The 17141-nt window shown below is 42.6% G+C and overlaps 1 protein-coding gene across 1 annotated transcript in view; it reads left to right on the top strand.

Annotated features, from left to right (window-relative positions):
• The window catches only part of LOC311234740 (VPS10 domain-containing receptor SorCS1-like), a gene marked incomplete at both ends in the record, with an annotated part of 304411 nt that extends 296943 nt beyond the window's left edge, over positions 1-7468 (top strand). The window contains 3 exons of the mRNA XM_084321983.1: positions 2417-2525; positions 6405-6559; positions 7410-7468. Of these exons, the coding sequence (XP_084178109.1) occupies positions 2417-2525; positions 6405-6559; positions 7410-7468 (323 nt within the window). The remainder of the gene's footprint in view (positions 1-2416; positions 2526-6404; positions 6560-7409) is intronic.
• Between the last annotated feature and the right edge of the window lie 9673 nt (positions 7469-17141).

The following is a 17141-nucleotide window of genomic DNA, read 5'->3' as shown; positions in this document are numbered from 1 at the left end:
CGCGGCGGGGGTCTCCTTCTTTGACATCGTGGGTCTCTCTACGGGTCTCGGTCAAGGGAGTAAGTTAGGATGTTGATCCTGTTCGTGACGCCAAATGTAACAGGGTGGATTATCCCTGCTTCGTGGGAACGGTTGCTGGCAGTCAGGAGGTAGCTGGACACAGCAGAACTCTGTCTGGCTGCACCCTCGTCTTTGGGCCTGGGGCGTCGACTGGAGGCTGGTAGTGTGAGTGGATGGGGCCCGGGATTTACCAACCTGGTCTGGTACTCTGGTCTTCCTTCCCTGTCGCAGGGCGGTCAGCAGTACTCCCCAACACGCTCCCACTCCTCCCAGTCGCTCCTTAGACCCTCCCACACCTCGTGACTGAATTGTAATCAAATACTCTGAGTTCCCCCCGCAAGCAGTACCCTCCCTCAATGACCCTAGAAACCTTACAATGAAAAGGGGAGAGTTGGGTAGGAAGGGGTTAACCATATATATACGTTACCCACACCAAAAGAGTTAATGCAGGGCACAGGAATGGACACGCACACAGAACCCCATTCAAGTCTTTATGTTAATTGTACTGTTCAGCTACAATTATTTAATACTAGTGGCCAATTGGGCTGAAGTCCTACTATAGCCCCTGCTGTTCAACTCAATACCTCATAAACACATATATTATGCACCCACCTCTGGGTTACTATCAGGGATAATATACTTCACTGTGTTTGACTCATCACCCACGTCTGGGCCTTCACCCTGTATAATACCTCAACAGGCTTTAATTATACGGCCAGAATAATACCTCAAAAGGCTTTAATTATAATGCACCAGGTCTGTAACTTCCCCCCCAGGGAAGGGTTAATTGAATGGGAAAATATTAATACACATTGTATCACGCTCAAAGAAAAGGAAATAAAACCAAAAGTGTGGGCCCACAATTACCAAAACAAAAGCCCTATGCTAATGCCGGCATGTAATGTAATGTTTGGGGTCTGCAGTTAGCAACGTTAACTTCACCCGCAGGCCGCTCCACACTGTGTAAGGTGCAATAGATCCTGGGCGCCGAAGCCCTAATGTTTACTCTACCAAAATGGCGGCCGCGCCGCTCCACCACCGTCCTGGTGGCAAGATGGCGTCGAACACTCGCGCCGCAGGTGCTAGCAGGCGGAGCTATTGCAGAGAGGCAGTGCTGGCTGAGCTGGTGCTGGGCGACCTCTGCTGGACGGGACGGCTCCCGTGTTGGCTGCTCTCCAGCCGGCGCAGAGTGGTGGTAGAACCGCCGGTGAAGACGGCTGCTGACGGCCAGAGCAGAGTGTTCGCAGGTCCACCCCCGTAGCTGCACGCAGTCTATACCGGCACTGTAACTAAGTATAACACGAGCAATACTACTGTGATCCTTAGCCGCACGCTACCTATACCGCTCACTGTAACTAGGTATAACTCGACTGTTAGTGCCTGGCTCTGCACTTATTGTTCATATCATACCACTGGTACTGCTAGGATATCGTATCCACTAGCCAGTACTTTCTATCACCCGTCACTGTTCCACGGGGCACTCCGACATAACGTCAGCAACGGGGCATCCCGAGCCCCCCCGTTAGACGTGACTTCTCGTTGTCAAGTTCACTGCCGAAGAGAACGACTTCCGCTGGGCTCCTCCCTTTATCATCTCTCAGCTCTCTCCGCCACTCTCTGCCTGCTACTGCCCCCTGCTCGTCCCGCCCGCCAGTCACAAGGGGAGACGCACTGTAGAATATGAATCAATACTGTCATTTATAATCCGTATTCCAATGCTCTTTAGACGGGGACGTTTGTGTCATTGTTCGTGTGAATCCATGACACTAGTTAGAATGTCTTTGTGTACAAAAAGGGATATAAACACAGTCAGCAGTTCTGAATAATATACCATATTTTCCAGACTGCTACATATGGTATATGTTCATGATCGATTAAGCAGTTTCACTGTTTTAAAAATGGTAGGAGCCACAATTTTGTTTACAAAATTAGGTTCACATTTTGTCTCAGTGCCTCAAAAAAATGTAATGTATTTTGTCAACTATTTTCAGGCGCTGCAAATGTAAACAAAGCCCTTTCCCCCCCAAAAGTGCATAATGCTTCTTTAACCAATGTACAGTTTCTTCCCCTTCGGATGTATATATTTTTTATGATCTCTTTTTACTACACAGTTCTGTCTTGTATGTCATAAATGTCCTGATGAATTGAAAATGGGGGACCCCGATGTAAACAAGACGAAAGTCTTTTTCTGGTCTGCATCCTCTTAGCAATTGTTTTGTATTGAGCCGTACTGTATTGTACCCATTCTGCAATCTGTTAATAAAGTTTTCAATCAATCAATCAATCAAACATCTGTATGTTACCATGTTTGACTTCTGTATCTGGATCCCATTGTCTCCCTCTGTCCTTCCGAAAGCTCCTCTGGTGGACGGCAGTGACAGTGGCCACAGCAGAGCTGCCATCATCATGCTAGTGTCCGTCGTGCTGTTGGGCTTGGCGGTCTTTGTCATATATAAGTTCAAAAGGTACAGTGTCCTGAGCATCACTCATACTGTACCACACAGTCCAAACCTCTGTGTTGTGACAAAATTATTATTTATTAGCGATCTGATTTCATATTTCATCAACCGAGTCTCCCGTTGGTACAGCAGCTCCTCCAGGAGCTCAGAATGGAAAAAAGCGCCCCCTATCGTCTATCCCTGTGTAACTGTAGGTCAGTCGCTTAGACTGACCTGGGATCTGTAGATATGTAGAGGCGGAGCCAGTTTAGTTGGTTCCTTGTGCTGGCAAGCTGTCTGCTCAACATGGAAGTCATCGCGGGACGGGAATCAGCCTGGAATATATATTCACAGTAGCCAATACTCAATCAATAAGCGTGATCGATATTTGGAATGGCGATCAGGAATTGGAATGATCTTTTTGGCGAACATCTGATCTGAGGTAAGGAATCTATTTGACCAGTCTTGGGATAATCAGAGTTGTATTATCCCAAGTGTGTGTGTGCGCGATCGCTGATGAGGAAATAAGAGAACCGATTTTTCAGCTTGCGTCTCTAGCGTGCATACGTACACATATACTATCGATAATCTAGCGTTTATTTGATCATTCATAAATAGGCCGAAAAATTACAACGTTTTTGTGTATTCTAGAATATTCCAGTAAACGTCTTTTATCATGGAATCTTTATATTTTCCTTGAAAACGAGGGCTTTTCAAAATGCTATAAAACGAAAATGAACCGATAAAAAAACTATCCGCTTCGACAATGTTGACTGGAAAACGAGTCATTGATTAGACACATAGCCATAATTTAAAACATAGATTAGGCGTTTTTAAAGCTAACATTGAAGTGGATGGTGGGCATTCAACCGGTAAATCAAGGTTAAGCAAGGGCTCTGAAAGTGTTAAGACTTGCATGACAGTAGAAAATGATGACAACATGGATTTATCTATGCTAAATTATAATTGCGCCTAATTGGAGTCGGTCCCATTTTCATAGGGTAAGTACCTCATTCCTAAATGACCTAAAACTTTTCAAAAATGTGTTCAGACTCAATATTTTTCAGAGACAAATATCCGAGACACAATAATAGCCAGAGGAATAAGACAATTCTCCTCTGTCTCAATCTTCAGAATATTACTAGGCATGACAGACTAATCAATTCTCCCAGAGTGCTGAACGGGTGTCAGTGTCCTGCAGTTATCAATATTCATCTATCTGACAATGTGAGGATTGACCTTTTGGAAATGCTAAACACAGTCATTCAGGGTGAGGCACACTCCGCAGAATGGCAGGAAAGGTTGAAGAGATAAGTCCTGAGAAAACAACATGCATTATACAGTGAGGGCCATGTGACAAAAATAGCATCCTCTACTACAGTGAAACCCCTGCCTAGCACGTATAGTCTAGATCAGGGGTCCAAAGTCGGGCTCGCGACCCGCCACGGGGGGGGGGGGGGGGGACGGGTTGGTGGCCAGATGATTTAAAAAAAATAAAATCAAAAATCAAAAAAAATAAAAAGATTTTTTTTGCAGTTAGGCCACTGAACTTAGAAGCAGGCCAGGACGCGTGAATACTTTCCCCAAGGCAGTTGTCCTTCTGCGTTCGGTTTACGCGGCTTGATTGGCCACTGACGCTTCTCTCAACGCCCAATCGCGTTACTCCTAACGCTCGCTCCTAACTTTCAGAACTTCTCTCAGTTCCACAAGTCCATCACATCAGCTACCTACCTGCATCAATATACTACTAACTATCAACTAACTCGCTACCGCCGTGCATCAATATACTAACTAACTAGCACATCAATGCACTAACTACTACCGCCGTGCATCGCTATACTGCTACCGCCGTGCATCAATAACTATATCAATGCACTAACTACTACCGCCGTGCATCGCTATACTGCTACCGCCGTGCATCAATATACTAACTATTGATGTGATGTCGATTGATATGAATAGCTAGTTACGTTAATATAGATAGATGAAAACAATACGTTATTTATATTGATGTGATGCCGATTGATATGATAGAGAGGCGAAAACAATACGAGGAAATGGGCTGTGGAACGGAAGGACTTGGGCTTGGGAATCAGGCCGCGCAAACCGAACGCGGAAGGACAACTGCCTTGGGGAAAGTATTCACGCGGCCAGGACAGTGTTTCTAGTTGCAGCAGCGCAATAGTTAGATAACCTAGGTGGGGAACAACCAGGAGATCACTGCAACTCACAAAAATTGGAGAAATCTCTCTCTCTCTCTCTCTCTCTCTCTTGCTCTCACACACACACACAAAAGGAGACGCATGTGATTGGTGGAGGCGGGACCCTTACAAAAAACTGTTGTTTCTAATCATTGACACATGCTAGCCTGTAATAATCCCCCCCAGAAAAATCTACTTTGCATTTGATATATTGCAAATATATGCCATCACACACACTGGCATTTAAAGGGTTAGAATTATAAAATGAATATGTGGTGTTATGATCAGGGTTGAAGTTGAATAAAAGATTGTATTATTTTCAAAATCAGTGTTGTTGCTAATCATACATATGCTAGTCTGTTTTTTAACAATAATTTGTGATGCCATCAAAAAACACTGGCATTTAAAGGGTACAAATAAAAAAATGCCTGCACCAGAATGCAGGAAATGAAGTCTTTGTAACAAGACATTTCCTGGTGGGGGACCCCTGCTTAAAAAGTGGCCTGACTGGGGCTATATTTTGCACTATATGTCCTGGCCTGAATGATTTCCCCAGTCCGGCCCTGGTTAAAAGCCTCCAATGCTTATTAGTGTGTGTGCGTTTGAACGTGTGCATGTTTCAACCATACATTTCAATTTATAAAAAAAATATCTTAAATTTTTTTTTACCTCCTATAATAGTGGGGGTCGCGGCTCTCTGACACCGTTATTTGGGGGTCGCGGCCTGAAAAGTTTGGGAACCCCTGGTCTAGACCAGGGTTCGGCAACCTTAGGCACGTGTGCTATTGGCACGCAGTAGTGTAAACCATTGGCACACTAGCAAGAAGTGTGCAAGAGGGGAACTTTTTTTGGAAATGAGTGCTCTCATCCGCATGCCAAATTACCTCTTTCGCAGTCTGTTAATTTACAGTAATTTGATTGATATATCAAAAAATATCAGGGTCAGAGCCAATCAGAGGAAAATAACACTGCCGAATCGGCTTGGTAAATGATGGCAGGCTGCTAGTTAAGAAAACTAAAGTAAAGGTTCAGGCTTGGTAGATGATGGCAGGCTGCTAGCTAAGACAACTAAAGTAAAGGTTCAGGCATTCCAGATAATGTGTATTAAAACTGTTGCTGAGATAGAAATATTGATGTGGTGTCATAATTAAACTTAATGTTAACCTTAATGTTGATATGGCAAGACGGATTAACAAGACAATATTTTAAAAAGAAAAGAAAATGGCAGTTGTATCAAAAAGGTTGCAGACTCCATGGTCTATTAGACTTTCTGCATTCTGTTATTAATTTGAAGTGAAATATGAAACTTTTGAGACAGGACTACAGCTTTCTGTGAATACCAACAAAAAAAGACACTAGCAGAGGAATAAATAAATTGGTTTAAAAAAAAATTCTAAAGTCACGCCAGCTGCATAATAAAGGCAGATATGTGAGATAAGCTGTGGACGACTTGGGTTGAAATACAAATTGGAGTACATTCTGAGGGAAATGAAAAACTGAGACGGAGGCACAGTATTAAAAAGTGAGGGTGTAATGTCATATTGTAGCTACAAGCTTCTCTGAGATTATCTGCCCTTAAGAGTTAATAAATAAATAATGCATAATGCATGTCTAAATTTATATTAGTGAAAAAGATGCGTTTTCCATTACCCTTTTCTCCCGAATGACTTTCTATCCAATCTTTTCTTTCTGCACGGCAAAACAGGAAGATCCCTGGCATCAACACGTACACAGCGGAGCAAGCGGAGAAGGAGCAGGAGGTTATCCCAGCGGTGACCTCCATAGCCACTGGAGACCCTGAGGGAAATATTGTGACCTCGCTGGAGCATGCAGATGTCAAGTCAAACTCACGAAGCCTGGGTATAATATACAAGTGTTCATCTCCAGGCAATTCGCTTCTATTCTTTTAAATTGCCTCGCGCCTCACTAGATCCCATTCTGTTAGTGTGACATAACTCTTATTGGCGTTGGCAACCGAGGGCAGTGCTTTATGATAACCCAACAGTGAAAGCATCTCAAAGCTAGATAGATGAATGATTGTATAACATGTACCCTTACTTATGCAAACATGAATTCATCCTATAATCTACCAATGCATATGAAGTGTTGATTCAAAATCCCCATAACACCATATAAATTATTTGTGAACTATTAATAGCTTATAAGAGATACTAGATACAGGTGGCTAGATAGATATAGGTAGGCATAACAATTGTGTTATAACTAGATAACAAACACTCATAATGACATAAATAAATAGTTATCCACACATAAACCTAATAAACATAAACCTGTTTCAACTATAAATTATGTATTGCATTATACACTTGATAATGAATATAATATTTGTCATATTCATATTTGATGAAAGCATTTATATCTAATATACTGTAGGTGTGTGTATAACTAGCAAATGATTCACAGCACAATGAAGTGCAAGACAATATGAGGAGGCGAATGTTTTGAGCGAGCTCCCCTCTGTCGCTATAAATTAATTATTGCATCAAGAATGTAGCAGAGCGGTGAGAGCATTGTCAGCAAGGCATATATATGCAGTTCCATTTTATTTACTTCCATCCATAGTTAAACAATGTATACCTGCTACCAATGCAAGATAGATGGGCATGCGTGCAAAAAGAGAAAAATTCCAGTATGCAAATTACTACATAAAATCCCTCCTGTGTGTCTTCTCTTGCTTCTCCCCTGCCAGGCTACCTGCCATCTCACTCAGACATCAAGCCCACTGATGAAGCGCCCTGTGTGTTTTAACGTTGAGAGTCTACGGCCGTCTCGAAAGCAATACATCTTCTTTGGCAGTTACTTCCAGCAAGCTATGAAACCACGGACTCAGTGGATGGTCTCAAGTGTTTTTCTACCCATGCATGGACAGACCAGTTCACACTGTGCTGGCGAAACTCTCTGAGGAGACCGTGTACAGATTTATACTTTCTCCCTGGAAAAAAATAAAAGGATGTTTTTTTTCGGACCAAAAATACTTTGTATTTTTGCAAGAGCATTTGATCTACAGTATTTATGTAAATATTGTACATCCAAATTGGACAGAGTGATGGTAATTTGTCGTAGCCGGGTTACGGCGATACGTCGGCTCAAACAGATGGAAACAATAAGTGATGTATAGTAATATTTCAAAGTATGCTTCTGTTTCTGGTCTCTGGCTTGTGTTTGTGGAGTGTACTTGGTTTTAACTATGTGGAAGTAGCTTATCTGAGTGAGACAGTGTGAGGGACCAGATTCATTATGCTTTAATCTGTAAATCTTATCACATGAGATACTCATCAAATGAAAGCTTGCAATATCCAGGAGACCAGGGGGAGTTCTATCCTGGTCCCCGATCTATATATTTCATCCAGCCGGCACTGCTCCAACACAGAGCGTTATGTATGTCATAGCACAAAATAACAGCAGTTGATTAAAACGGATACAGATAAGTAGACGGCAGACCTTGTCATGGGAACTCAACTATATCTCACAGTTACACCGGGGCGAATACTAACATGACAAAATGTAAATCCACCTGCTCTACAGAATAATGCAGTAATTACAGTATACAGTGATAGCCATTGTAGAAGTCCTTTATCATGCATATGTATCCTGTCTGGTACTGTACTGGTCACCGAAGCTCAATCTTTTTTGAATGTTGTAAAAAAAAAGTAAAAAAAAAAAATAAAAAAAAAAAAACATTGTATTGTAAGTCAAAACAGCAAGGAATCTATAGTAGATATGATGTAGGAAGAAGTAATGGCTACGTGTTTATTATTATATCAGTTCATTGTTCATGAGTTCCTAATGGAGATATCCAACTTTTGAAACCAGCGACACCTGGGCCCCGTTCCTCGTACCTGGATAACTGAGTTAGCCGGATAACTTTCGGGTAATTCTGACTTAAGCCGGACTTTCCGATTCCCCGTACCTGGATTTTCCAAATCACCATGACAACAGATCCAAAAGTTTGAGCCTGGTCGAAAGCAGAGTTTAAGTTCAAGTTAGCCTGAACCATCGCCACGCCCCCGCAAAAAAGTGACAGCCCGTTTCCTGAAATTATTCCCACAGTCTACGATCTGCATTATACCATTCTGAATTACGTTTTTGTGCTCCATTCTTCCAGAGGGGGCTTTTGAAATGTAAAATAGACCCAAAATGCTGATACTAAATTCACTTTGTCCTAAATAATGCACGTTATATATACCGTGGCGCTCGCTCGGTGCGATGTACACATTATGACGTGGTTATTTTAATTGTAACTGGGATTAAGATGTCTGATGAGATGCGCTGTTTGACGGATTTGAGAAATTGAATGAGCCGTTGATGTCACATTAATGAATGAGGATAAAGAAATAAAACTTCATTCAAAATAAAGAATATTCTAAACACAGGTCTCTCGTTCATTAATGTATAAACAATGAATTTATCCCATCTGGCACAGTGGCGCAGCGGTAGTGCTCAAGCCTGCCAACCCAGCGACCGGTGTTCGAAACCCCGTGTTTCCAATATAATTTTTTTGAATATAATATTAATGATTATACGCCAAAGTAGCCTGGTTTTAAGTTAAAATATTATAAATCTACATGCATTGAGGATGTCATTCTTTATATAGCTCTCAACGTGCACCAAATTGAATTATTCCTATATTGCAAAAAGAAGGAGACGACTGGGTCTCGAACCCCGGTCGTCTGCGTGAAAGTCAAAAGAAGAACCCGTTACACCACAGAGAAGATAATAAAATATCGACCATACATCAATCAATGGGTAAGGGAGCCGTATCGTTATTCTGTATAACAGTTTTACTAATTATTTTCGCTAGCAAGATCTCATTTGATTATTCAATCCAGCAGGCAAGTTTAAAGAAATATAATCTGATTGATTGAGGTAATGAGAGACTTGAAATTAGCCTATAGATAACGCATTTAACTTGTCGGCGAGGCGATTGAGCCGTATTGCAATCTGTCAATAAAGTTTTAAATCAATTAATCAATCAATGCCGTTAGAGAATCAGGATCTCTGCCATTGATACGTGCTGGCTTTTCACCTGAAGCGGCCGCGCGCACTTAGCCTGGGTCTCAAGTCTGAATCGAGTTAACGAGACTGAATCCACCTTCGAGGAACAGGAAAGTCCCGGCTTCGAACATCGGGTTAACTGAATCTGGATAATGACATCTTGATCGACTTAGTTGAACCAGGTACGAGAAACAGGGCCCTGCTTTAACAAAACCATTGTTGATGTTTATCTGTAAATTAACAGCCATAATTCTTTTAAGTTGCCATTATATACAGTATATCTACGTCCACTGGCAGACTAAATAATCTGTTCTGTGTCTTATAACAAACATAAATAGAATAAAATGCGTTTCATTTCTCAATATACAGTGCAAAGCAGCTCAAGCAATCATGTGCTGCGCCTTCAGCCTTATCTGGGGACGAGGTTTCATTATAAAGCTTTTTGAAAGGTAAACTGTACGGTTGAACACACACAAGCCTCCTCAGGGGACACACTATCTAATGAGTATGGGATTAAAACGCTGTGGAGATTTGAAAATGACAGAAGGGGCGAAACCTGCATGCTTTTTTCCCCCAAGTCGCATTCAAATCTCGTTCTACTTTTCTGGACCAGCGATCCTTTCAATGCTGAACTCTTTATCTGTTGTGAAGACAACAGCTCTAACTGGCTCATTCCAAGTCTACAGCTGCAGGAGAGAGAAGATACAGCTTGTTGTAGGTTCGTCTCCAAGGACTCAAGGGGGCAAAGGCTTTGGATCCTTGCGTCTCCTCCGCTGCAAGGGACACGGAGCTACAGAAGACGTATCTCCTGTCAACAAGGCTCGGCCTACGCGCACACAGCTCTATGGCCGGTTTTGGTTGGTCTGCCGCTGTCTCTTTGGGATATAAGCACTGAAGTTCCTCTCCGTTAAACTTTTATTTTTAAAAGTGTTGTCAGCATCATGTGTCAGAAAGACAAATTGACTCAAGGTTTTCTCTACACATCCCTCCCAATCCTCTTGTGTTGAGAGACTGAAGCATAAATAAACTCGTACTCCTCATCAGACAATGGCTGGAGCTCTCGGTTCAAGACCAACACCAGAAGATCTGTTTTATTCTCTGCTTGTTATTTATAACAGATTTTGTTATGCTTTGGTATTAAGCAGTGTGTGGATAGAACTGTATACATTTGCATGGCGTTTTCTCGTCCTTCGGGATCCTTCCAGCAAGTCTTTATCTGGTGAAATGATGTGTTACAAAATGTAAACTACAGCATTTTATGTTTGCCAAGAATGGCAAGGCAGCCCATCCATTACAAGTGATGTGTTGATTCTGTGATTTGTTATTTTAGATGTCTTTTTTTTCCGGTTGTATCCTGCACCGGCTAATTTGACTTGCAGAATAAAACAGAATCAAAACGTTGCATTGTACAACACGGCTAGTCGTTACCTTCTTTAGAGACGCAAAAAAAAAAAAAAACATCTTGTCGAGATGCAGACAGTTGACTCCAAAGTTGAGCCGTGTTTGACCTTCGACTTAACCAATCAACAGACAAATCTGAAATGTTGATCAATCGCCGTTGATAGCTTCTCGGTTGATGAAATGGAGGAGGAAAAACGAACAGCTAGTATTTGATTGATGGCGGACACTGACTTTGTGCATGTTCTCTGGAGTGTAACAAGTGTTGCTTGGCATGTACCACAGAGTTTGGGAGCGGCCATTTGCATAATACCACAGGGCCGACGGGGAGGAGGATGAGAAGCGCGGCGCAGCCTGGAGTGATTCTAATGGGCTAGTTCCCCGGCCTTCCCACTGTGCAACAAATTAATTATCCCCTCTCCAGGAAATCCAACACACCAGAGACGCGCACACGCTCACACTTGGGGGGGCTTTTCTGAGACAGGGTAGCACCTTGAATGAAGAATCGTCCCACAACAATGGCCCGCAGCAATATTGTGTTTAGCCGCAGTGTGAAATTGATGAGCATGTTTCCTTCCATTGAGTGCCGCATTACTGTGTCTCTCTGTGCGACGAATCATCCATTAGCGAATTGTCACCGTTTCAATTTGATTGTGGAGTGCATAACATCCCAGGGCAGTTAGGGGGGAAGGCACCAGCATTAATTCAGAATGGGAGAGGGAAAGAGAGAGAGAGAGAGGGACTTGATGACTTTGGAAGTAAATTAAGATTGGTATGTGACATTAAGGTGTTGAAATGGCCTCACGAAATGTGAAATAGCCAAACCGGGGACCCGTGTTGTTGAGGCGAAACAAGCAAGACTGAGGGTTTGGCAGCTGGCTAGTTATTTCAGTCGACCCCGAACCTTTCAATCTCCTCTGACATTTGCTCGCTCTTCCCGACAATAGTAATGTAGGCCAGGCGAGCAGGGCTCTACTTTAAATATCCTCACTTCCATGTTAGCATATTTTTACCATCTGCAATATCTCACTTGCAAGATTTGGTTGCTGTAAAATAATCAATTCTGCATTAACCTACTTCCTCATTGCACTCTCATTTAGCCTACAGCTACAATAGGTGAAACATTAAGTGAAAAGTTATTACTGGATCTCTGTGTTCTTTTAAGAATCAAATCCAGTTGGATAGGAATAGCGTACATCTGGAATTGGTAACACAATAGGGTGAAAGAGTACGAAAGCCCAGTCAGAACTAAGGAGAGGCTGTAATGACAGAGGGATCCTGATACAGCAGGCCTTATCAGACTTCTGGCAGTAAAAAATTTGTTTTGTAGTCTCTCCAGCATTATAAGCAGAGCAGCGTGCCGCGCCGCATATTACACCTGGTAGATACACGATAACACTGCTTCTGATAGGACTCAGATGGCCTATGGGGATAACGTGTGAAAATAAAGCGGCACAAACCTGTGTGCTTTTGAGTCCATATGATATTAGCAACACAAGACAACTCCCTCGCTCCCAAATTGACATCAATACTTGCGTTTTGGAATACAACAAACAATGGCAATAACAGAAAACCGTGCTGGAATTCTTTTCGCTAGAAGTCAATGGGTCTCATTCACCAACGGACATAAGACAAAAGATCAGACAAAATTTGCTCTTAGGGCCACTTAAGACATTTTCGGGCCGATTTTGGGATTCACCAACCGTCCCTTGTCTTGGATTCGGCCCTAACTAAGAGCAGGATTTAGGAGCGCTGATTAACTTGACAGACTGGTGTGCTCCGTGTTCTTAAGGGCTTTATTTGGGAGGAATCATAGTGATTCCTTCATGTCAACTCTACAGGCCTCCTTGGAATTACTTAATCATAATTAAAATAAATATGACAATATTTGTATGATAAAAAATTACGTTTTATATTACATTTTATATGCCTCAATGATGCATTTGATGTCTGAAAATAAATAATATGGATTCATCTGATCACAGGGCAGCTGGATTAACCATATCTGAACCAGCTATTTTGGACAAATGTATAATTACTCAGATATTCAAACACAAATTATGCAATTATTGTGAAATGATTGAAAATTATTATTTAATGCCTTCTGTGGCATTTGTATTTCTTATTTGTTAAATATCTGTTTTATTGATTAATTATACATTTGAAGGAATGCAGGTTATAGCCAACATGCAATATATCCCATTGATTGGTACAATGGGATAGACATTTGTCGTTTTATATAGATATAATCTGCATTCTTTCAAATATATCATTAATCAATTAAACAGATATTGAAATACACTATATAGCCTACTACACCAACACTGCAAATGACAATGGAAAAATAAACAAGAACTAAAGCTAATCCCGTGGATATATCTATAGTGGAATAGACTGTATTAATATTCAAGTCTTGTTGCGCCACACACACACACTGTATAGCCTACGTGCAGGGCCGTCGCTAGGGGCGTGCAAACAGTGCAACTGCACGGGGGCCTCGTGAGAAGATTTTTTTTTTTATTTACTTTTTATTTTATTACAATTTTTTATATAAAAATAAATATAATGTTATTTAACAATCACTTTCCATCACAGACCGAAAATCTAGTTTTGCTTACATGCTTATATATTTCACATTAGACACATTTGTAGAATAGTGTAGACACGTGAATGTGTCTGACTTGTTCCGGGCTCTGCGGCTCTGCAGATATATGCACTTCTGCGCGCTTCCCGGGTAAATTTCCACTATCTGGACTGTAAGCCTACGTAAAAAAAATAAATAAACTTGAACTAGCCTATCACAAGCAACAAATTATCTTTCCAAGCTAGCTAGCGTTAGCTATGTTATCGAGTGCTAACGTGTGGCAGATAAACTAGGAACAGACTCCCAAGTTCATCCCAACGGGGGGACAATATCATGATGGGACTGGTGAACTTTTTCATCTCCACAGTAGGAAAATGCGTCGACATCGTCAACTTTGCCAGTCGGTGTTTAGGTCAGCCAGGGCCCCAGGGGGGATGGAGACTGCCAGCTACTGCTAGCTGACGTTACTTTCTCTGTCAGACTTGGGTGTGTTGAACACTGCAAGAAAAACTCAAGAGTGAAAGAGTTTCGACCTTATCAGCCTGATATCTCAATTCAGAAACAATCAACAGACAGAGGAAGACAATAATATTTGTTGTTTTCTAGCTGGTCGGTAAGAAGTGTTGGCTAACAAGAAGCTATATGGCTATCTGGATGCAGTCATGTAAATGCCGTATTTTGTTTTCCATTCCTGCTTTTTAAAACAACAGGGACAGATACAACATGCCCATGGACTGTTACTGGAGTAAAGGACATGAAACACTTTATACATTTTTTTTAAGTGGATTAAGGCTTGTGGACAGCTGAATATCTCGCCCCTTTCAACTCTTGGTAAGTCTATGTTTAATTTATGCAAGCCAGCCTTGGCTCTTTTAACAATATGCAGAAGTTATTCTTGGTATATACTGTACACTAGGTCTGATCCTTTGCAATTTCTTCTAATTTGTGTACTGCTTGTAGTCACTGGTAACTTGTTTCAAATGACAGTATATACTGCTGTGATTATTATTGTACGGATCGGAATACGGGCGTGCGCGTGGGAGCATGCACAAAGATATTACAGTGATATGCTGCTCCCGACTGCCTGAGAGAGAGAGAGCGTGCGTGTTTGTGTAGGCGCTATTGGAAACGTGGCTGCATTGACTGATCATATATTGATTGATGACAATGGTGATAGTTGTACTGTACCTACTTAAATATTCGTACCTTGTGGTTTCGCCGAAGCTCTGACGTGCACAGTAGGCTATACTCAGTGTGTGGTTTCGCCAATGCGTGCACGCGCGTGTTTGTGTGTGTGTGTGTGGCATTGTGATACCTCAGTACATGTTTGCAAAATGTTTGGTATAGCGTTTACTGCTGCTGTCGCCGTGGGGCGTTTTGAGCGCAGTGCGCACTTCGCAACTTATTAACCGCTGTGTTTCCCCACTTACATCATAGCCTAGTTTTAAAGCGGAAGGGATCTTGAATCAGGATTAATTTATCATCATAAACCCCATATCAGTCCTATAATTTCTTATATTTCAAAAAAGCACCTGGCCAAGATGAATACGTTCTGTACAACTGTGTAACTAATGGTACGCAGGGTGATTTGTGGGTAATGCTTGCCTATTTTCCGATTTAGAACTGTCAACTAATACAATAAGCCTAATTTAACCTGCCACAGAAAGTAGCCTGTATTTTGTCCTCCTCATAGACTTTCTATTCTAGGCTAAATCTAGTCAGTGGTCACAGAGAGAAATGTTCACGGTCACAAACTGTCCCAAGGTCTATGTGGAATATACCATTGTGCCTACTGCAGTCTAATATCGACTGTAATGAAATTGAAAGGTTACTAAGCCTATAGGACTATACATAATGCCATTAACCTAGGCATTTAATTTAATAGGGATTCAGATACCACAGATACAGCCTCGGGCAGTGCTATTATTTAAGAATACGTTGACTGTCTGTATTAGGGGTGTAACGGTACGTGTATTCGTCCCGCAAATTTACGGTACGGCCGTCACGGTACGCGCACCCATGCGACGAATACGCCCCACAGCGCAAACACACCCACATGCAGGCACTCGCGAGGTCCGTGCGAGAACAGCGTGCATGGCCGGGCACACTGAGTCAGACTTCAGAGCGGCGAAAGTGCACAGAGGAGAAAGGCACATTTAAACGGAACAGCTGCAGCGTCATTACAGTTTTCGTTCGTTTTCTTGTTCGCCCAATAACGTTAACCAAATAAAACCAATGGAAAGAAACACACACGCGTCGTCGACACACACACACGCGCGCCAACAAACACATCAACATTCTCCCCCGCCCAAGGCCAGATTAAGAATTCAGAGGCCTCTGGGCCAGACTCTTGTGGAGGCCCCCACACACACATACACGTGCACGCACGCACAGTGGCGTTTTTATATGTAAAACATTGGTGGGGCAGCCACTAGCTCTCCAGACTCCACGACGAGGTAAATAAACTCCAGGCAGCTAACTTTGTGGTTGTGGGTGATTTCAATAGTGCCAATCTGAGAAAGGTATTGCCGGACTTCTATCAGCATGTGACTTGTAACACCAGAGGCGGTAACATTTTAGACCACTGTTACTCGCAATTCAAGGGTGGATACAAGGCTCATTCTGCTAGTGGCTTCGGGAAGTCTGATCATGCGGCCATCTTTCTTTCACCAAAATATAAACAAAGAATCAAGAGCACTCCGGTAGTCTCGCGAGAGGTGCAGAAATGGTCTGTGGAGTCAGAGGAGACGCTACAGGCTGCGCTTGAATGCACAGACTGGAGTGTGTTCCGTGACAACATAGATAACATTAATGACTACACGGAGACAGTGCTGGACTTTGTTCGTACTTTGGTGGAAGAAACAATCCCCACTACCATAATTAGAGTTTACCCAAATCAAAAGCCCTGGGTAGACAAATCCGTCCGTGAAGCTCTAAAAGCGCGCACCACAGCATACAACGCCGGCCTGGTGGCAGGCAACATGAATGACCACAAGGTGGCGCGATACAACGTAAGGAGGACAGTAATAGAGGCAAAGAGAGCAGGCAACTGCACCTCCTCATCCATCACCCTCAACATAGGGGCCCCCCAGGGCTGTGTTCTGAGTCCCCTCCTCTACTCCCTGTACACACATGACTGTGTGGCTCAGCGGAATAACAACACAATCATCAAATTTGCTGACGACACAGTAGTGGTGGGCCTGATCTCTGCAAACGACGAGAGGGCCTACCTGGAAGAGGTCAAGGTCCTGGCGGGATGGTGCCAGGAGAACTGAACGTCAGCAAAACAAAGGAGATGATTGTGGACTTTAGGAGGTCGGAGGTCAGGGACTACAGCCCCCTCAGCATCGACGGGGCACCGGTTGAGAGAGTGAACAGTTTTAAGTACCTCAGAGCCCACATATCCGAGGACTTGACATGGACCACACAAATTGACAGTGTTGT

The sequence above is a fragment of the Notolepis coatsorum genome (assembly GCF_963971535.1).
Source record: "Notolepis coatsorum genome assembly, chromosome: 9".
NCBI lineage: Eukaryota > Metazoa > Chordata > Actinopteri > Aulopiformes > Paralepididae > Notolepis > Notolepis coatsorum.
The sequence above is the reverse complement of the archived record's forward strand: the minus strand, read 5'-3'. Positions and strand labels throughout refer to the sequence as shown.